Here is a 20849-nt window from a genome sequence, read left to right as displayed (position 1 = left end):
CATTGAAATATCCAAAATAGCACAAAATCGGGGACAAGGTCAAATTTAATGTCACCCTAGTCGTAGCAACAAAATCCCCAAATTGACCCAATTTTGCAAAATTTTGTCTAGGTTATGTCAGTTTTTTGTAATTTGCGCAATTGTGTAATTGTTGTTTATCGTACAACAACTAACGGTACGCTGACCAGTACAATGGAGTGCTTTTATTGCGATAATGTTATCTCGAGTGGCCACATTGCAGTCAAGGCCAAACCTAACCTCACCTTTTTAAAATTTTACCCGAAACCGTATCGCTCCGGGATCATCGTGTTATCAGCTACATAAACAACTCTAATCTCAGTTATTCGTTGGACATGGTGAAGAAATGTCCGAGCAGCGTCGCAGCAACATCAAAGATGGCATTATTGACTTCGTCGCGGGTTCCTTGGGTAAACTACCCTCTCTTAAAACTCAAGTCACACAATTTTTATTTGTAGGGGGCGCGGCGTTGGTGTACGTGGGGCAGCCCCTCGATACAGTTAAGGTCAAAATGCAGACCTTCCCCAGCATGTACAAGAACATGTTCAACTGTTTTGTGGAAACGCTGCGTCACGACGGGATTTACCGGGGGCTGTACGCCGGAACCGTGCCTGCACTAGCCGCCAACATCACGGAAAATTCCGTCCTCTTCTTCTGTTACGGTCTGTGTCAAAAGGGCATCCTCACTTTTTCGTCGGCGGAAAATGTGACTAAATTGTCGTCGCTGGAGAACGCAACGGCGGGTTTTCTGGCGTCGTTTTTCTCCTCGGTGGCTATTTGTCCGCCTGAGTTACTCAAGTGTAAGCTGCAAGCCATGTACGAAGTCCAGAAGAAGCAAGCGTTGGAAGGGGTCAAAGTCAAAAGTGTGACGCTATGGTCATTGTCAGCCCAGATTTTTAGACAAGAGGGAGTCGTGGGGTTCTTCCACGGGTTGGTGCCGACTTTGGTTAGGGAAATGCCGGGGTATTTTTTCTTTTTTGGGGCGTATGAAGGTGAGTTTTTTCTGGTTGGTGATTTTTGTTTATTTGAGTGTGGTAGGTGTGAGGAGCCTACTGACGCGTCCAGGGGAGTCCAAGGACGATATAGGTTTGTTCAAGACGATGGTAGCGGGGGCCGCTGGCGGGTTCACGTTTTGGACTTTAATATTCCCGGCAGATGTCGCTAAAAGTCGAATTCAAGTGACAAGCTCTAATGCTGGTATGATTAGGGTGATTTTTGACATTTGGAGGCGCGAGGGGTTTAGGCATCTGTACACCGGATTGACTCCCACGTTGGTGCGGACTATACCCGCTACAGCTGTTCTTTTTGTGGCTTATGAGTATTCTAAAAAGTTTATGCATAGGGTGGTTTCATAGAAAGAACGGAGGTTTTAAGTTATATTTTAAGCAATAAATAAATAAATTATTAAATAGGAATACTGATTAATACTGTTGGTTGTTGGAGACGTTCATTTCAAGTAGTTGCTTGTGTCGGATTCGTATTCGGGGGTTTCGACGATTTTTCGTAATAGTTCGCCTAGGAGAGTGGGGCTGTTGAGAATTGCGGTGATTTCGCGCGATCTGTCGATGCCGGAGAAGTCTTCCACTACGGGTAACCTTTACAAACAATAATTAATTATTAATTGATTAGTAATTAATTGGTTAATTAATATTAGTACCTGTATTCCTCGCTAGGGCGGCTCATGACGTCCCTTTTTTGCTGTCCGCGGCACCGCGGCGAGAAAATGTGGTTCCTAAACTCAACATTAACCAAAACAAACATTTTTATTTTCAAAATACCTGCAGTAATTCCGGTTCAGAATATTGGAGCTCTTGTTATCTCCATAGGTCTCTTGAACTGATAAGAAGAAGACGACTGCGAATAACAACAGAACCATTCGGTGGTCCTTAATGGATGTCTTTATTGTCGCGAAGCCCTAAAACGGAAAACAACCCCGATAACGATTTATTTTCGAATTCGTTCGTGATAACAAAACACTTGAAAAGTTAAGTTGTCGCGATAACAATCGACTATAAAAATTTCTCGAAGCGCTAATTGCGACTTTAAAGTCGAAAGGCTCAAACAATTTTTGTAAATATTGCATCAGATGTGATTGTTGTTGTTTTTATGTAGCGCGCGTGACGACTTTTAAATTTTTGCGGTGAGGAAGGTCAGGATTTTTATAAATATTGTTATTTTGGTGTGTAAAGCACAGAAAGGCTTACCATTGTTGCTGGAAGGTGGAAGCTAGTTCTGGAGACTGGAAGCCGAAGACGAGCTGTTGGAGACTCCAATTCTTGAGCTTGGTGCCACCTCTTTTAAATCTAGAGCGACGTCTTGCGCATTTCGCGGACTCTCACTCCAAACCCATAAAGTTGTTATTTTACCCAATTTAACACGAATAGTCGGCTTTAGACACTCGACTTGATCCAACAAATGTGCAAATTTTCGCATGTAATACAACCACACACTAATCATATTATCTGCACGAGTTTCAAACTTCCGCAATTCAGTTGTGAAGGTTGACCCTATTTATTATAAACAATTAAGTTTGAATTTGGCGCGTCTGGGTGACGTTTGCGCAGGTGCACTTTCGTGACTCAAAATTCATCGATCTTTGACTTAAATCCAGCGGATTCGATTCATTGTTTGAGTGTGTGTTGTTAGCAGTTTTCGTGTCGCTCCGCAGCTGCACAATTTTCGAAATTCTGCTCCGATTTTGAATTTGGCGCGTCGCTTTGACAGTCCATCCGTCATCCGCCATTAGTCCCGTCTCCCAGTTGCTCATTGTCATTCATCACTAACAAAACAAGCAAAAAAGCAGCAAAAATAAAAAATGCCGAACATAAAATTGCGCTCCTCCGACGGGGAAACCTTCGAGGTGGACGTGGAGATCGCCAAATGTTCGGTGACCATAAAGACCATGCTGGAGGACCTCGGGATGGACGAAGAAGAGGAGGAGGTCGTCCCGTTGCCCAACGTGAATTCCGCGATTTTGAAAAAAGTGATCCAGTGGTCGACCTACCACAAAGACGACCCACCGCCGCCCGAAGACGACGAAAACAAGGAGAAGCGCACCGACGACATCTCCTCCTGGGACGCCGATTTCCTGAAGGTTGATCAGGGGACTCTGTTCGAGCTGATTTTGGCAGCGAACTACTTGGATATCAAGGGATTGCTCGACGTGACGTGCAAGACGGTAGCTAACATGATCAAGGGGAAGGCTCCAGAGGAGATCCGTAAGACTTTTAACATCAAGAATGACTTCACTGCGTCCGAAGAGGAGCAAGTGCGCAAGGAGAACGAGTGGTGTGAGGAGAAGTAAACTCATGGCAAGTCGCTTTTTTATTTTGCCATGTTGCTCACAGTGTATTTATTTTGTTTGAAGTTGGATTTTTGAGAGAAAGGTGTACTAAATTTGGTAATCTCTGTCTTTTTACTGTAATACTCTGTACTTTTTAAACAAACGCCTTTTCTCGTTTCGTTATTTCTTTATTTGCACCTTAACCAGTAAATTTTAGGAAAAGGGTTAAAATATACCGTAGCCGCCGCCAGTGGCTGCGTCGCTGCCACACAAAGCAGCCCCCAGAAAAGTCCCAATCATAAAAGTTGTAAATAGTATAATTAAAACTATTGCGAGGTATAAACAGTAGGAGCATAACCTTGTGCGGTATCGTCTAAAAACTAGGGATTAACACAGATTAGGTAGTTTTTTATGTACAAACCGTCGCTGGAAACAAGTAGGGTCAGTTCTGACCATGAAATTGATGTAATGGTTGGTCTGCTTCATTTGATCCGTCATTAGTTTGATGATTTTACATTTGATGTGTCTGAGTTTATTATCTGCGTCCAAAAGGGTGTCGCAGTCGCAGACGAGGTCATCACGATGCATTAATCTCGACGGAAATTATTAATAATGGTACGAAAATGGAATTGTTGACGTTAAAGTGTCATTTTGATGCAATAAACTTCAGTTTGTAGTTGTGAAACTTTGGTAAGTGAATTAACCTTAAGCTATTGTCTTCATAGTTTCGTTTATAATTTAATCATGTAACATTGTCGGAGATTTGAATAAATTGTTTTCTACTCAATTAGTGTCATTATAGTCGTTCCTAGTTTCCACTCATTGATCAGTACTTAACGGACTGGAAGACGTCGTGAAGCGGCGAAGTTAAGGCTCAAAATAATTATAGACTGATAAAAAGTCCTAGCAGACAATCGTCGAGAATAAAAATAGTTTTAATCAATATCGAGCTTCTTTATTTTTGTCTGGGAAAAATTGAAATAAAAGAGTGGAACTTTGTGACGGTGAGGTTGGCAACGATCGCCCCAAAAAATCGAACAATAAAAAAGGAATCTCGCAAAGAAAAGCAACAAAATTGTTTAGAATGAAACAGTCAGTAAAGTGTAATTAGTTTTTGTACTATTAATCGATGAGGTCATTTTTAGTCGAACGTTGTCCGAAAATATAATCACTTAGTGATTTTTGTTTTTGAGGTTGGTGCTTAACCCGCACGCCAACATAACCTATACTATGTGCTGAGCAAGTTTTTATTATTTTTGTAACAAAACAGCGATTTTTTACTTTATTATAATTAGAGATGTCTACAAGATGGTATTTACTTAGTATTGTTTCAATTTTGGGTCAACATGGTTTTTAGGTATCCGATTTATCAAAGAGGGGGCCCCCAGCTACGCGTTTTCCTGCCCAATTTTTGGCTCAAACTCGTGCGCCCGACGCACGAGCAGCCCCCAAACGTAGTCCAGTTCGCCTGTTCAATGGAAATGACAAAGTATGACATCCAGAATTACCTTGAAAAAATTTATAACATTAAAGTGATCGACGTGCGGACGCGAATAGCGCTGGGGGAAACGAGACGGGTGCCTGTTAAGGGTTACATAGTAAAGGACGACGACACCAAATACGCTTACGTTACTCTGGTAAGTTTATTTCTTAATTAAAACTCGATACTAAAAGGGAAATATTTATGGTCCTTGTACGCCGTCTGGGGGCTGCATCGTTCATTCTTGTTACACGAATCCAAATAAGCCACGTCGTTCTTATCCAACGTAAAGTCGAAAATGTCGAAATTTTCTTCAATCCGCGACTTCGTTACGGACTTTGGTATCACAACAACCCCCAGAGACACTAGATAGTTAAGCACGACTTGAGCGGCCGTTTTGTTGTATTTTTCACCCATTTTGATGACTTCAGGATCGTGAATCGTGGGCGACGGGAATCCAGGGCGGCCCGCGTAGTTGCTGCGCCCCAAGGGGCAAAACCCCACGACCACGATATCGCGATCTTTACAAAACTTGATTAGTTTTTTCTGGTTGATGTTGGGGTTCACCTCGACTTGGTTAACCACTGGTTTAATTTTACAATTTGTCACGACGCGCTCGACTTGCTCGCTGTTAAAGTTCGACAGGCCAATGCTTTTGGTTAGTCCTAGTCGAACGCACTCCTCCATGCCCTCCCACGTTTCCAAGTAGTCCACGTCGCTGTACCCTGACGCGTCAGTAGGTAAGGACGGAGCCGTCTCTTTGAACCCCATCGGCCAATGAACTAAATACAAATCGACATAGTCGAGTTTAAGCTTGCTGAGGGAGTCTTTCAACATAGGGACGACTTTCTCTTTCGCGTGGTGGTTGTTCCAAATCTGCAAATTCAGTTAAGTTTGACGTTTGAGGTTATGTCCGTGTTTACTTTGCTGGTTATGAAAACGTCGCTTCTTTTTATCGTTCCGTCGGCGATTTTGGCGTGCAGGCCTTCACCCACTTCGGCTTCGTTCTCGTAGAACCAGGCGCAGTCGATGTGGCGGTAGCCGACGGAGACGGCGTCCTTGACGGCTTGCTGGACTTGACCTGGGGGCGACTAAAATTGCGTTGGGGTTTGTGGATGAGATGGGGTTTACCTTGTAGGTTCCCAAACCCACGACGGGGATTTGGGTGCCGTTGTTGAGTTTGAGGACGCGCGCCATTTTTGGGGGATGGGTGCAGTATTTGAGGTTGGGTGCGGTACGAAACGATCTAAGACAAGTGGGGATTTTGATTGATATGATACGGTTTTTGCTGAGTAATTGTTTCATTGCTTTGGATGTTTTGATAATTTTGTTGTGATTGTGACATAACTTATCATGTATAGGATGTTTCACCAACATTTTTATAAATGTCGATAAATTCATATCCTGCTTAATAAAATAAGGTCAATAGACTAAAAACGCACTTTCACGTTTTTGTACCCGCATTCTAGCCCAGGGACGAAAAATTCGTCTTCCCTAACTTGTTCCCGGAAAACAAAGAGGCGAAAAAGGACGAAGAAGCCACTCTGGAGCAGGCGAAACAGAGCCTTAGCGACTTCATGGACAAGAACAAAGAGCGGCCGAACATGCCCGGCTGGTTTAGCATTTAAATCCATAGTCCTTTGTATATAACCATAGCGATAAGTTTGATCAATAAAGGTAGAAATAAATGTCAACCCATTCTTACTAAATTCGCAGTGACAATGCGTGTAACGTTTTGTACCGATCTTGACAAGAGCGTCGTTGTCGCAAACTGCGAAAAACGAGGGTGGATTCAAGTGGGTCCTGAAGATGACTGGAACATCTACTGGGCGGGGACCCAAACCTGTCGGAGTTTGTTTAGTGTGGACAGTGGATATCGAATGCACGATAACCAGTAGGGTACCCAAAAGCAACCACCCCCTCTGTACTAAACCAATTTCAGACTAATCAACCACTTCCCGAACCACTACGAAATCTCCCGAAAAGACCTACTAGTTAAAAACATAAAGCGATACAGACGCGACTTAGAAAAAGAGGGTAATATGCTGGCGGAAAGAGGCGACTCGAAGTACCTCCACTTGGACTTCATCCCGGTGACTTTCGTACTACCTGCGGACTACAACATGTTCGTCGAAGAGTACCGAAAAGCGCCTCAGAGCACCTGGATCATGAAACCGTGTGGTCGGTCCCAAGGTTCCGGGATTTTCCTCATTAACAAACTGTCGAAACTGAAGCGGTGGTCCCGCGAATCCAAAGGTCCGTTCCAGCAGCAACTCACGCGTGAGAGTTACGTCATTTCTAAGTACTAGCGTGACTTAAACTGTGACTTAACTTCTGACTGTCACGTTGCAGATACATAGACAACCCGTTACTCATCGGGGGGAAAAAGTTCGACTTGCGTTTGTATGTTTTAGTGACGTCGTTTCGCCCCCTCAAAGCCTACCAGTTCCGGATGGGTTTCTGCAGGTTTTGTACGGTTAAGTACGACTCAAGTGTGGCGGAGCTGGACAATATGTATGTCCACTTGACGAATGTGTCGGTGCAGAAACACGGGGTGGGTAATATTTTTGTTTGTTTAAGTATATTATAGTTGGACAACCTATACGGACAATCACTTTCCCATGTAGAAAAGAATGAATATACATTTTACATCTCATTCGCTTCACCATAGATAAATAATACTACGTAAAATAGAATGCAAACTCGGCTGTAATGCGTGTCCCAGGTTTGTGTCTAGGCTTATGTACCGGCCACATAATAAGAGATAGCACTGATAGCAGTAAAGTATTTTTTTCCAAAAATTACTTGGCGACAACTTCCACAGCCAATTTTAAGAAACAATAAAAAAACTAATGTCATTTATGATTAGTATAAAAGTGTCATTTGTGTGATTATACGTGATAACAAAGCGTAAAATATGAAACTATGCAGTGTTTTGAAATGTCTAAACACTAAAATTATTAAACGCCATCGTTTTCCCAACCCCTACAAATACAACGAGCGTTTTAAAATTTGGTTGGAACGGACAGGGAATCCAAATTTAGGCAAATTAGATCCCACGAAAATATATAAAAATGGATATTTTCTTTGCGATGTACATTTTAAAGAAACGGATTTTGGCCCCAATCAAAAACTTAAAAATACTGCCATTCCTACAATTCAAATTATGATGGTAAATATTTGTGTGCAAGTGAATGCCATAGATAATTTTTACAATAATTTCAGATAATATGAACGACCCCGAAAGACACACCCATGATCCCGTAAACCCTATTTCTATACCGGATTCTCAAAAATTTTGTACTGAAGTATCTCGAAATTCCAGAGAAACCCTAAACGAAACTTTAAACCAAGAATCTTCTCGAATACTAAATTTACATTCAAATTCTAGGACTATTTCGCGTACAGCCCGTAGAAACAAAATTAAGGTAGCTTCGTTTCGCCAACGATTGAAATTATACTCCAAATTTGAAGTAAAATTAGAAAGCAAAATTTTAAGTCAGGATGCTATAAATTTTTGTTTATCACAATTAAAAAGACGAAATGTCAAACCAAAGGGTCGCAGGTTTACCACTGAAGATAAATTATTTGCATTAATGTTTTATAAACAGTCTGGGAGATGTTATAGAAAAATGAGACAGATTTTTGCACTGCCTTCACGTCAAACAATTATGTCTATGTTGAACAAAATTCCAGTAGACGTTGGTATAAACAAAATAATTTTCGACAATCTTAAAGAATCTGCTTCAAAATTAAATAACCAAGATAGAATATGTGCATTAATTTTTGATGAAATGTCCATAATGCCCCACATAGACTATGACAAATATACGGATACATTTTTCGGATTTCAAAATTTTGGATTTGAACAAAATTTACAGATAGCAGATCATGTTCTTGTTTTTTTCATTCGCGGAGTGTTTAAAAAATGGCAACAGCCAATATACTTTGCATTTTCTTTTTCGTCTACAAAATCTTACATATTGCCAACTATTATAAAAACTCTGGTTGAAAAAATACAAAATTGTGGATTCAAAATTCTGGTTACAATTTGTGATCAAGGCCAACCAAAACCAAGCAGCTATAAATTCTCTGCTAAAGGAGTCGAAACAACGTTATATACATAAAGGGATGGAACCTAAAAGAAGAATTTTATTAGGGGATCAAGAAATTATTCTATTATATGACACGCCTCATTTAATTAAATGTATTAGGAACAATCTGCTTACTAAAAATTTAGTGTGGAAAACAAGCGAGGAAATTTTGGTTGCAAATTGGAAACATATAATCGATGCGTACTACAGTGATCAAACATGTGGAGAATTACGGGCTCTACACAAAATTACGGATCTCCACGTAATTCCGGAAAAAATTCAAAAGATAAAGGTGTGCTATGCGACACAAGTTTTGAGTCACTCAATGGCATCGACTATTACGCTATTGGTTAAATCTAGTAAATACAAATTTAAAAATAATTAACAGATTCATTTACAATTTAATTTTACAGCCGAATGCAGTTTAACACACGAGGCAATGGGAACAGCACGAATTATAAAATTTTTTGACAAGCTCTTCGACAGTGTAAATGGCAGTACTTTTCAACCACGGTGCGGAAAACCATTTTCTGGGGGCGTATTTAAATCTTCTGGTCATAAACATTTTTGGAAGGAAGCTATCAAAATTTTGGGTGATATGTATTTCGTCGATGAGGCCGGAAAAATGGTAGTACCTCCGTGTATAAAAAACTGGATTGCAACGTTAGAAGGTTTTGTGGATTTACATACAATTTTAGTAGAACAGGGCAGGTGCAAATATTTTTTACCTAGATGTTTAAATCAAGATGTTATTGAAAACTATTTTGGCAAAATCAGAAGTCAAAGAAATCGAGCAACTAATCTAACGGCAGCCCAATTTAAGGAAAGTTTCAAATCTCTATTATTACGCAATTTTTATAGTTCAAATTTAGTGGGCGCAAACTGTGAGAAAACGAACATACCGGATTTATTTCATATTAAAAGACTTGTGGATAAAAACATAAATCAACCTAAATGAAACGAGTTACGAAATTTTAAACGTGAATATGTACATTTCAAAACTGTCTCCATATAATTTAGAAAAAGATCTTCATAAAAGTATTGTTGGTTATGTGTCTGGCTGGGTTGCGAAAACATTAAGAAATTTGAAGTGTGAATATTGTAAAACCCAAATTTTAAACAATTTTTCGGAAGACGAACAATGTTACAAATTAATACGTATAAGAGAATACAATTGTAATAACAGAAAATTGCAATATTGTAAGTTAGATTTTATAAAAAACATTAACAGAATTTATAATATTTCAAGAATCGTTTGAAACAATTGTACATCTTTCGACAACATCAAAAACGAAATTTCGTTTATAGTATCTCATCATGTCAAATTTTCGTTTCATTGTGAACATAAGGAATTAATTGAAAGTGAAATATGTAATAAAATTATATATTTAACAATTTTTACGTTTGTAAAAGGTTTGAATTTAATTTTAAGCGGTCGCGATACAAGAGTTTCCACACATAAAAATGCATTATATCAAAACGCTTGTATAATGTACCAAAAAAAATTAAATTCAAAAAATCGTAGACAATACTAATAAATTGTATATTATTCTACTTTGTGTTTTTGATATTATTAGTGATAATAAAAATAAAATATTAATTATAAAATATGCAGCAATGACGCATCTAGTAGTTCATGCTTTAGCACCGGCCACAAGGCACCAGGGGGCGTTTATTGAGACCAAAAATCAAGTGGGAGTTTGCTTTCTATTTTACGTAGTATTATTTATCTATGCGCTTCACTATGAAGTGGCGGTACCTTACGAAAGGGGGTAAAAATAGTCTGATGTCGATAAGGTAGTAAACGGACGTATTAATCAGTACGTTGTACGGGGACATGGTAGAAGGAGACATGGTATAGGCATACGCATAGATAAATAATACTACGTAAATAGAATGCAAACTCCCACTTGATTTTTGGTCTCAATAAACGCCCCCTGGTGCCTTGTGGCCGGTGCTAAAGCATGAACTACTAGATGCGTCATTGCTGCATATTTTATAATTAATATTTTATTTTTATTATCACTAATAATATCAAAAACACAAAGTAGAATAATATACAATTTATTAGTATTTTCTACGATTTTTTGACTTTAATTTTTTTTGGTACATTATACAAGCGTTTTGATATAATGCATTTTTATGTGTGGAAACTCTTGTATCGCGACCGCTTAAAATTAAATTCAAACCTTTTACAAACGTAAAAATTGTTAAATATATAATTTTATTACATATTTCATTTTCAATTAATTCCTTATGTTCACAATGAAACGAAAATTTGACATGATGAGATACTATAAACGAAATTTTGTTTTTGATGTTGTCGAAAGATGTACAATTGTTTAAAACGATTCTTGAAATATTATAAATTCTGTTAATGTTTTTTATAAAATCTAACTTACAATATTGCAATTTTCTGTTATTACAATTGTATTCTCTTATACGTATTAATTTGTAACATTGTTCGTCTTCCGAAAAATTGTTTAAAATTTGGGTTTTACAATATTCACACTTCAAATTTCTTAATGTTTTCGCAACCCAGCCAGACACATAACCAACAATATTTTTATGAAGATCTTTTTCTAAATTATATGGAGACAGTTTTGAAATGTACATATTCACGTTTAAAATTTCGTAACTCGTTTCATTTACTGAAGGTTGATTTATGTTTTTATCCACAAGTCTTTTAATATGAAATAAATCCGGTATGTTCGTTTTCTCACAGTTTGCGCCCACTGAATTTGAACTATAAAAATTGCGTAATAATAGAGATTTGAAACTTTCCTTAAATTGGGCTGCCGTTAGATTAGTTGCTCGATTTCTTTGGCTTCTGATTTTGCCAAAATAGTTTTCAATAACATCTTGATTTAAACATCTAGGTAAAAAATATTTGCACCTGCCCTGTTCTACTAAAATTGTATGTAAATCCACAAAACCTTCTAACGTTGCAATCCAGTTTTTTATACACGGAGGTACTACCATTTTTCCGGCCTCATCGACGAAATACATATCACCCAAAATTTTGATAGCTTCCTTCCAAAAATGTTTATGACCAGAAGATTTAAATACGCCCCCAGAAAATGGTTTTCCGCACCGTGGTTGAAAAGTACTGCCATTTACACTGTCGAAGAGCTTGTCAAAAAATTTTATAATTCGTGCTGTTCCCATTGCCTCGTGTGTTAAACTGCATTCGGCTGTAAAATTAAATTGTAAATGAATCTGTTAATTATTTTTAAATTTGTATTTACTAGATTTAACCAATAGCGTAATAGTCGATGCCATTGAGTGACTCAAAACTTGTGTCGCATAGCACACCTTCATCTTTTGAATTTTTTCCGGAATTACGTGGAGATCCGTAATTTTGTGTAGAGCCCGTAATTCTCCACATGTTTGATCACTGTAGTACGCATCGATTATATGTTTCCAATTTGCAACCAAAATTTCCTCGCTTGTTTTCCACACTAAATTTTTAGTAAGCAGATTGTTCCTAATACATTTAATTAAATGAGGCGTGTCATATAATGGAATAATTTCTTGATCCCCTAATAAAATTCTTCTTTTAGGTTCCATCCCTTTATGTATATAACGTTGTTTCGACTCCTTTAGCAGAGAATTTATAGCTGCTTGGTTTGGTTGGCCTTGATCACAAATTGTAACCAGAATTTTGAATCCACAATTTTGTATTTTTTCAACCAGAGTTTTTATAATAGTTGTCAATATGTAAGATTTTGTAGACGAAAAAGAAAATGCAAAGTATATTGGCTGTTGCCATTTTTTAAACACTCCGCGAATGAAAAAAACAAGAACATGATCTGCTATCTGTAAATTTTGTTCAAATCCAAAATTTTGAAATCCGAAAAATGTATCCGTATATTTGTCATAGTCTATGTGGGGCATTATGGACATTTCATCAAAAATTAATGCACATATTCTATATTGGTTATTTAATTTTGAAGCAGATTCTTTAAGATTGTCGAAAATTATTTTGTTTATACCAACGTCTACTGGAATTTTGTTCAACATAGACATAATTGTTTGACGTGAAGGCAGTGCAAAAATCTGTCTCATTTTTCTATAACATCTCCCAGACTGTTTATAAAACATTAATGCAAATAATTTATCTTCAGTGGTAAACCTGCGACCCTTTGGTTTGACATTTCGTCTTTTTAATTGTGATAAACAAAAATTTATAGCATCCTGACTTAAAATTTTGCTTTCTAATTTTACTTCAAATTTGGAGTATAATTTCAATCGTTGGCGATACGAAGCTACCTTAATTTTGTTTCTACGGGCTGTACGCGAAATATTCCTAGAATTTGAATGTAAATTTAGTATTCGAGAAGATTCTTGGTTTAAAGTTTCGTTTAGGGTTTCTCTGGAATTTCGAGATACTTCAGTACAAAATTTTTGAGAATCCGGTATAGAAATAGGGTTTACGGGATCATGGGTGTGTCTTTCGGGGTCGTTCATATTATCTGAAATTATTGTAAAAATTATCTATGGCATTCACTTGCACACAAATATTTACCATGCATAATTTGAATTGTAGGAATGGCAGTATTTTTAAGTTTTTGATTGGGGCCAAAATCCGTTTCTTTAAAATGTACATCGCAAAGAAAATATCCATTTTTATATATTTTCGTGGGATCTAATTTGCCTAAATTTGGATTCCCTGTCCGTTCCAACCAAATTTTAAAACGCTCGTTGTATTTGTAGGGGTTGGGAAAACGATGGCGTTTAATAATTTTAGTGTTTAGACATTTCAAAACACTGCATAGTTTCATATTTTACGCTTTGTTATCACGTATAATCACACAAATGACACTTTTATACTAATCATAAATGACATTAGTTTTTTTATTGTTTCTTAAAATTGGCTGTGGAAGTTGTCGCCAAGTAATTTTTGGAAAAAAATACTTTACTGCTATCAGTGCTATCTCTTATTATGTGGCCGGTACATAAGCCTAGACACAAACCTGGGACACGCATTACAGCCGAGTTTGCATTCTATTTTACGTAGTATTATTTATCTATGGGCATACGCATCGGGTGTGACGTCAAGTGGGGTGAAATTAGCGCGAAATTTAAAATACAATTCGTTATCCGACAACTAATTGACGTATTGGACAGAGCAATGACAACTCAAGCTGAAATTCCCTAGACTTCCCTAGCGAAGCTCACAAGAGTCACAAGGTCGTTGATGCCACCTAACGTCACAAATGGATGCGCAGACCATTTTTAAATTGGTACATCGGATGCCTATACCATGTCTCCTTCTACCATGGTACGGGGAGCAGTCACAAAATAAGCAACTATGGGTTATCAATGTTATCATCAAACTATGAACACCAAATTAATTCAATATGAACATCTTCTTACGTGTTTTTTTTATTAACAGTAGTCAAATCATTAAATACATATTATCTTTGAAACTAAAATGCATTTTATCACAAATTATTTACCACCATTTAAATATATACGATTTAGACATCAAGAAATAAATTTAAAATAGCAAAAATTAAATGTAGCAAACTTAAAACAGCCTTAAATGCGTCTTGTATGTACGTGCTTATCAATATGTAGGCATTTTAACGCACAGCAATAATCGTTCTTGATGAGTAATGACTGATGACTATTCTACTGTAACACAGTAAATCCGCGAAATCGAAAATTTAAAACATTGGAAAATTCAAATATGGGAAAATTGGAAAATCTAAAATTTAAAAATCGAGAAATTGAACAGTCGGTTAATTCAAAAACCGAAACATCGAAAATTGGAAAATCGAAAAAAAATTGGACAATCGAAAATTTAAAAATTCCGAAAATTGAAAAACTGAAATATAGAAGAACTGAAAACTCAAAAAATCGAAAAAAATCAATAATTTAAAAATTGAAAAGTTAAAATTGGGGAATCGAAAAACTGAAAAATCACAAAATTGAACGAAATATCCAAAAATTAGGAAATTAAAAAATTGGGAAACAGAAAAGTCAAAAAAGCAGAGTCGAAAAATCGCAAACTTAAAAAATCTAAAAATTGAAAAATCAAAAACCTGAATAATCGAAAAATTGAAGAGCTGAAGAACTGAAAAATCGAAACTTTAGGAAGTGGAGAAATGGGAATATAAAAAAATAGATTACTTGAGAAATCCGAAAACTAGAAATTCAGAAACGCCAAATTTGAAAAATAAAAAAATATTAAGAAGAACTGAAAAATCTAAAAATCTAACATTTAAAACATTGAAAAGTTAAAATATCCTAAAACTGAAAAATGGAGAAATCCAAACATCGAAAATTCAAAAAAATAAAAATTCGAAACTCGAAAAACTGAAAAATCAACGAATCGAGAAGTTGAAAATTTAAAAAATTGGAAAATTGAAATATCGGATAAATCAAAAATCGAAACATCGAAAAATCGAAACATTGTAAAATTCAAAAAGTGAGACATCGAGGAATCGAAAAATCAAAAGACAAAAGAATCGAAAAATCGAAAACTTAAATATGGAAAAATTGAGTACATATAAAAAGCGAAAAACTGAAAATCCAAAAATAAAAAATAGAAAAATCTAGAAGTCGAAAAATCAAAGAATCGAAGTATTGAAAAATATCAAAACTGAAAGAAATATCCAAATGTTGAGAAATCTAAAAACCAATAAAGCGAAGTCGAAAAATCGAAGAATTGAAGAACTGAAAAATCGAAACTTTGAGAAGTGGGAAAATCAAAAATACATTAATTGAGAAATCAGAAAACTGAAAATTTGACGCAGAAATTTGAAAAATTGAAAAATTTAAATACGAAAGAACTGAAAAGTCAAAAATCGGGAAATCGAAAAATCTAAAATTTAAAACATTGAATAATTAAAATATCGCAAAATTGAAGAATCGAGAAATCCAATTCAATTTGAAAAATTGAAAAATCGGGACATTGAAAAATTGGAAAATCCAGAAATTGAAAAGCTTAAAAGAAAAAAATCGAAAAACCGAGAAATCCAAAAATCTAAACATCGAAAAATTCAAAAACTGAGACTTCGAGAAATCGAAAAATCGGAGGATCGAGAAATTGAGGAGTCGGAAGCCGAAAAGGAAAGTTAAAAATTGAAAAATTGAGAAATTGAACAATCAAAACCACGAAACATCTGAATTCGATAAATTGAGAAATTAAAAAATTGAATAATCGAAAAATTTAAAAAAAGAAAAACTGGAAAATCGAAAATTAAAATTAAATAAATTAAAAACTGAAATGTAGAAGAATTGAAAACTCGAGATATCGAAAAACCTAGAATTTTAAAAAATGGAATATTAAAACATCGAAAAGTTGAAAAATTGAGAAATCGAAGCATTAAACAGTCGCAGAATTGAAAAATCTAAAGTTTATAATAAATTGAAAATTCCAAAAAGTAAAAAATCGAGAAATCAAAAAAAATCCATCAATTCAAAAATCGAAAAGTCGAAAAATTGAAATATTGAAAAATCTCATAACTGAAAGAAATATTCAAAACATTGAGAAATTAAAAAATTGGAAAATTGAAAAATCGAAAATCTAAAACAGCAAAATCGAAAAATCGTAATCTTAAAAAATCGAAAAATTGAAGAATTGAAGGTGTGAAAAATCGAAACTTTAGGAAGTCCAGAAATGGGCAAATAAAAAAAAATACTTTAGAAATCGGCAAACTGAAAATTTAGAAACGTGAAAATTTGAAAAATTGAAAAATCGAAATATTTAAAAACCGTAAAATTGAAGAGGACAAAATTGAGAAATCGTATCATTGAAACATCGAAAGATTGAGAAATCGAAAAATAAAAAAATCGAGAAATAGAAAATTTGAAGAATTGGAAAATTGAAATATCGGATAAATCAAAAATCGAAACATCGAAAAATCGAGAAACCGAGGAGCAAAAAATCGAAAAACCAACAAATCGAAAAATCGAAACATTGTAAAATTCAAAAATTGAGACATCGAGAAATCGAAAAATCAAAAGACAAAAAAATCGAGGAGTCGAACAATCGAGAACTCGAAAAATCGAAAACTTAAATATGGAAAAATTGATAAAGCGAGAGATTGAATAATCAAAACATCGAAACATCCGAATCTCAATAAATTGAGACCTCAAAAAATTTAAAAATTCGGAAATTTGGAGAATTAAAATATAGAAGTGGAAACTCGAGAAACCGAAAAATATAGAAATTTAAAAATTAAAATATGGAAAAGTTGAAAAATTGAGAAATTGAAATGTAAAAAATCTAAAGTACATATAAAAAGCGAAAAACTGAAAATCCAAAAATAAAAAATAGAAAAATCTAGAAGTCGAAAAATCAAAGAATCGAAGTATTGAAAAATATCAAAACTGAAAGAAATATCCAAAAATTGAGAAATCTAAAAACCAGTAAAGCGAAGTCGAAAAATCGAAGAATTGAAGAACTGAAAAATCGAAATTTTGAGAAGTGGGAAAATTAAAAATAGATTAATTGAGAAATCAGAAAACTGAAAATTTAACGCAAAAATTTGAAAAATTGAAAAATTTAAATACTGAAGAACTGAAAAGTCAAAAATCGAGAAATCGAAAAATCTAAAATTTAAAACATTGAAAAATTAAAATATCGCAAAATGGAAGAATCGGGAAATCCAATTCAATTTGAAAAATTGGAAAATCGGGACATTGAAAAATTGGAAAATCCAGAAATTGAAAAGCTCAAAAGAAAAAAATCGAAAAACCGAGAAATCCAAAAATCTGAACATCGAAAAATTCAAAAACTGAGACTTCGAGAAATCGAAAAATCGGAGGATCGAGAAATTGAGGAGTCGGAAGCCGAAAAGGAAAGTTAAAAATTGAAAAATTGAGAAATTGAACAATCAAAACCACGAAACATCTGAATTCGATAAATTGAGAAATTAAAAAATTGAATAATCGAAAAATTTTAAAAAAGAAAAACTGGAAAATCGAAAATTAAAATTAAAAAAATCGAAAAATTGAAAAATTGAAATATAGAAGAATTGGAAACTCGAGATATCGAAAAACCTAGAATTTTAAAAAATGAAACATTAAAACATCGAAAAGTTGAAAAATTGAGAAATCGAAGCATTAAACAGTCGCAGAATTGAAAAATCTAAAGTTTACAATAAATTGAAAATCCAAAACGTAAAAAATCGAGAAATCAAAAAAATCCATCAATTCAAAAATCGAAAAGTCGAAAAATTGAAATATTGAAAAATCTCATAACTGAAAGAAATATTCAAAAAATTGAGAAATTAAAAAATTGGAAAATTGAGAAATCGAAAATCTAAAACAGCAAAATCGAAAAATCGTAATCTTAAAAAATTGAAGAATTGAAGGTGTGAAAAATCGAAACTTTAGGAAGTGGAGAAATGGGAATATAAAAAAATAGAAAATAATAAATTTAGAAACGTGAAAATTTGAAAAATTGAAAAATCGAAATATTTAAAAACCGTAAAATTGAAGAGGACAAAAATTGAGAAATCGTATCATTGAAACATCGAAAGACTGAGAAATCGAAAAATAAAAAAATCGAGAAATAGAAAATTTGAAGAATGGAAGAATCGGAGAAACCCAAAATTGAAATATTGAAAAACTGAGAGATTTAAAGTTGAAAAATCGAGAAATCGACAAGCCGAAAAATCCCAATAGCGTATTTATAAATCAGGACTATGCTACTTTTTAAAATTTAAATAACATTATAAATTGGAAAATGTTGATTTTTTTCCAAAAATCTTGATGTCTAAGGTGAAAACTAAAAAAATATAATAAACATTTCAAACAATGTCTGTAACTTATTTTAATGTAAATTATATTCATGTGGTTAACAAAATCAGATGTCATATTAGTGTGATTTTGACCTTAATCTAGATTTTATTACAGCAGAACGGCGTGTCCTTTTTAAATTTTAGAAGTTACGGAAACTAGTTCAAGAAACAATTAGTTGTCTCGTATTTTTGAAACAAAATCTACCAAAACATCGGATAACAGCAACTGATTTTCATTGAAACAAACAGTCTTCAAAGCAACCTTTAACAACTCGATATTACAAACATGCCTCTTAAGTTCTTCATGCGTTTTTTTCTGTCTTGTAATTATTTGTAATGTCAACGCCGAAAGTTTATGTCATTCTGTTACTTACTTTGAATATATATTTTCATTTTGTGTTAATACTTTTGTAACACCACGAATCTAAATTTTACTTAAAATCTTGTTTTACTTTAATCTTGTAAAACTAAACAATTATACCAGTTTAAAAACCCTTGGTAAGTTTCTGTCAGTCTTCAGATATAGTCAAATAAAAATAGGCGACAAATTCATTTAAATTCAATTCTTTCGTATCACGTTACAACGCGTTGCTTCATATTTTTTATGTCAAGTATATTTTCATATTTTGTACGTATATGTTTATACACATTACTGTTTACGGAACAATGTTAATTATGGATTTATGGATAACTCCTCGTATAAGAGCAGAGTGAAGGGTGTTTGCCTTTGCTAATGTTTGATGGCGCCATCTGATGTATAGTGAAAATGCGCGTTGACGTTGTTTTGGTTGCAGGGGGAGTACAATTCGCTCCACGGGGGTAAACTAAGCGTCCAGAACTTGCGTTTGCACTTGGAGAGTACTAGAGGCAAGCAGGTGACGGAGAAGTTGTTCGACCAGATCAGCTGGTTGATTATTCATTCGTTGAAGGCGGTGGCGCCGGTGATAGCGACGGATCGGCACTGTTTTGAGTGCTACGGCTACGATATTATCATTGATAATAAGCTGAAGCCGTGGCTGATCGAGGTGCTGACATGTCTGCACTGGTTTGAGTTAACTGGGTTTTGTAGGTGAACGCGTCGCCGAGTCTGACGTCCACCACCGCCAACGACAGGATTCTGAAGCACAAACTCATGGATAATATTTTTTCGATTATTGTGCCGCCGTCGGGTATGCCCGACGTGCGCTGGAACAAAATCCCGAGCCAGGAGGCACTAGGAGACTTTCAGTTGTTGATTGACGAAGACTTGATTCACTTGCACGAGGGTGAAGGTAGCAACTACTTGAAACAGAATCGGTGGAAGTGAAAGTCTGTATATGTGTTAAATAAATATACATTTATTACATCTTCTTTAAAATATGTATAGCGTACATGTTTATATAGATTAACATTAACTTGAAGTTGCTTCGCCCTTCGAACAATCGTATACGTATTGAAGGCGCAGGCGCCGACAAGCACGTAACCGCTTAAAATTGGAACCGGTTAACAGACATTAATATTCAGAATCACAACAATAACTACAAGTTATTATACACTCAGTGCCGGAACGACGTCCAGTCCGGCTCTGAAATCCGTTTAACAACAAAAGTCAAAAATTCAACAGAGTAAAAAAGATGTATAAAGAGAGAAAAAATCGACTAAATCGAGTAAGTTGTAGAAAAAAACTGCAGAAAATATGTCTCCCATCTGTACAGACTTTTGTTAGCTTAATACTAAAATTCAAGTCTCTCCAGTGAAGTGTTACACTTAGTATCACTAAAATTAAATTCAGAAAGGCACGTGACAGTGACTTATTGTAGAACTAATCTCACCTAGACTGTGATTGTAGTAATTTGACACACTCGTGTTGGGGGCCGGAGCGCTTTCCATTCTCTCCTTGACCCAAGACAGTCAGTCAATAAAAAACCGAAATAAAAAGCGCCCGGCGCCCCTTACTTGTAACGAAATCGGATGAAACATACACAAGCTCGCCCCACCCCTTTGGCACAAGCGTCCCTCGACGTAAGCTCGAAAGTATTAGCGCTCCCTGTATGTTTCACCCCTCGAACGAAACTAGACCACTTACAAGCTAGAAAAGCACATATTTTGGCTGTGTCGGAGCGTGGAATTACATCCCGTCCGGTTTGGGAATGTTGGTGTCGTAAGCCCTGATAACCGCAGTCTGGGACACCACACCGCCCTCTTCTTGCGAAAAAGCGAACCCATCTGATAAAAAC

The 20849-nt window shown here is 35.4% G+C and overlaps 7 protein-coding genes across 16 annotated transcripts in view; 4 read left to right on the top strand and 3 right to left on the bottom strand.

Moving 5' to 3' along the window:
* The first annotated feature begins 164 nt into the window (after positions 1 to 164).
* Positions 165 to 1433, top strand: LOC135123586 (mitochondrial ornithine transporter 1). Its single transcript, XM_064048374.1, has 3 exons — positions 165 to 428; positions 477 to 1010; positions 1057 to 1433. Exons 1-3 carry the CDS (start codon positions 365 to 367, stop codon positions 1371 to 1373), a joined length of 915 nt encoding a protein of 304 aa, XP_063904444.1. The 5' UTR covers positions 165 to 364; the 3' UTR covers positions 1374 to 1433.
* On the bottom strand, positions 1382 to 2633 carry LOC135123613 (uncharacterized). The gene is made up of 4 exons (XM_064048422.1): positions 2223 to 2633; positions 1797 to 1933; positions 1676 to 1750; positions 1382 to 1613 (listed from the first exon to the last, which is right to left on the bottom strand). Exons 1-4 carry the CDS (start codon positions 2223 to 2225, stop codon positions 1466 to 1468), a joined length of 363 nt encoding a protein of 120 aa, XP_063904492.1. The 5' UTR covers positions 2226 to 2633; the 3' UTR covers positions 1382 to 1465.
* A 113-nt stretch (positions 2634 to 2746) lies between these two features.
* LOC135123602 (S-phase kinase-associated protein 1) lies at positions 2747 to 3479 on the top strand. Its single transcript, XM_064048397.1, has one exon. It carries the CDS (start codon positions 2834 to 2836, stop codon positions 3320 to 3322), a length of 489 nt encoding a protein of 162 aa, XP_063904467.1. The 5' UTR covers positions 2747 to 2833; the 3' UTR covers positions 3323 to 3479.
* Positions 3480 to 4388: 909 nt separating this feature from the next.
* LOC135123609 (large ribosomal subunit protein uL23m) lies at positions 4389 to 6475 on the top strand. The gene is made up of 3 exons (XM_064048410.1): positions 4389 to 4612; positions 4659 to 4938; positions 6251 to 6475. Exons 1-3 carry the CDS (start codon positions 4599 to 4601, stop codon positions 6407 to 6409), a joined length of 453 nt encoding a protein of 150 aa, XP_063904480.1. The 5' UTR covers positions 4389 to 4598; the 3' UTR covers positions 6410 to 6475.
* Positions 4931 to 6197, bottom strand: LOC135123577 (1,5-anhydro-D-fructose reductase-like). The gene is made up of 3 exons (XM_064048361.1): positions 5913 to 6197; positions 5705 to 5872; positions 4931 to 5657 (listed from the first exon to the last, which is right to left on the bottom strand). The coding sequence occupies exons 1-3, from the start codon at positions 6180 to 6182 to the stop codon at positions 4956 to 4958; spliced, it is 1140 nt and encodes a 379-aa protein (XP_063904431.1). The 5' UTR covers positions 6183 to 6197; the 3' UTR covers positions 4931 to 4955.
* Positions 5950 to 20849, bottom strand: part of Atp8a (ATPase 8A) — a 46975-nt gene continuing 32075 nt past the window's right edge. For 8 of the 10 annotated variants that reach the window (XM_064048169.1, XM_064048272.1, XM_064048191.1 and 5 more), the window contains one exon: positions 19951 to 20838. In XM_064048169.1, coding sequence (XP_063904239.1) covers positions 20741 to 20838 — 98 coding nt within the window. In that variant the 3' untranslated portion in view covers positions 19951 to 20740. Of the gene's footprint in view, positions 6028 to 19950; positions 20839 to 20849 lie in introns of those variants that run through there. The other 2 variants (XM_064048216.1, XR_010279648.1) reach the window with 2 other exon arrangements.
* LOC135123564 (polyglutamylase complex subunit TTLL1) lies at positions 6423 to 19965 on the top strand. Its single transcript, XM_064048352.1, has 5 exons — positions 6423 to 6675; positions 6724 to 7083; positions 7134 to 7335; positions 19428 to 19658; positions 19703 to 19965. The coding sequence occupies exons 1-5, from the start codon at positions 6503 to 6505 to the stop codon at positions 19937 to 19939; spliced, it is 1203 nt and encodes a 400-aa protein (XP_063904422.1). The 5' UTR covers positions 6423 to 6502; the 3' UTR covers positions 19940 to 19965.

Source organism: Zophobas morio, unplaced genomic scaffold, assembly GCF_036711695.1.
Source record: "Zophobas morio isolate AGI-343-1 ecotype UQ-CSIRO unplaced genomic scaffold, CSIRO_AGI_Zmor_V1 ptg000002l, whole genome shotgun sequence".
Taxonomy (NCBI): domain Eukaryota; kingdom Metazoa; phylum Arthropoda; class Insecta; order Coleoptera; family Tenebrionidae; genus Zophobas; species Zophobas morio.
The sequence above is the reverse complement of the archived record's forward strand: the minus strand, read 5'-3'. Positions and strand labels throughout refer to the sequence as shown.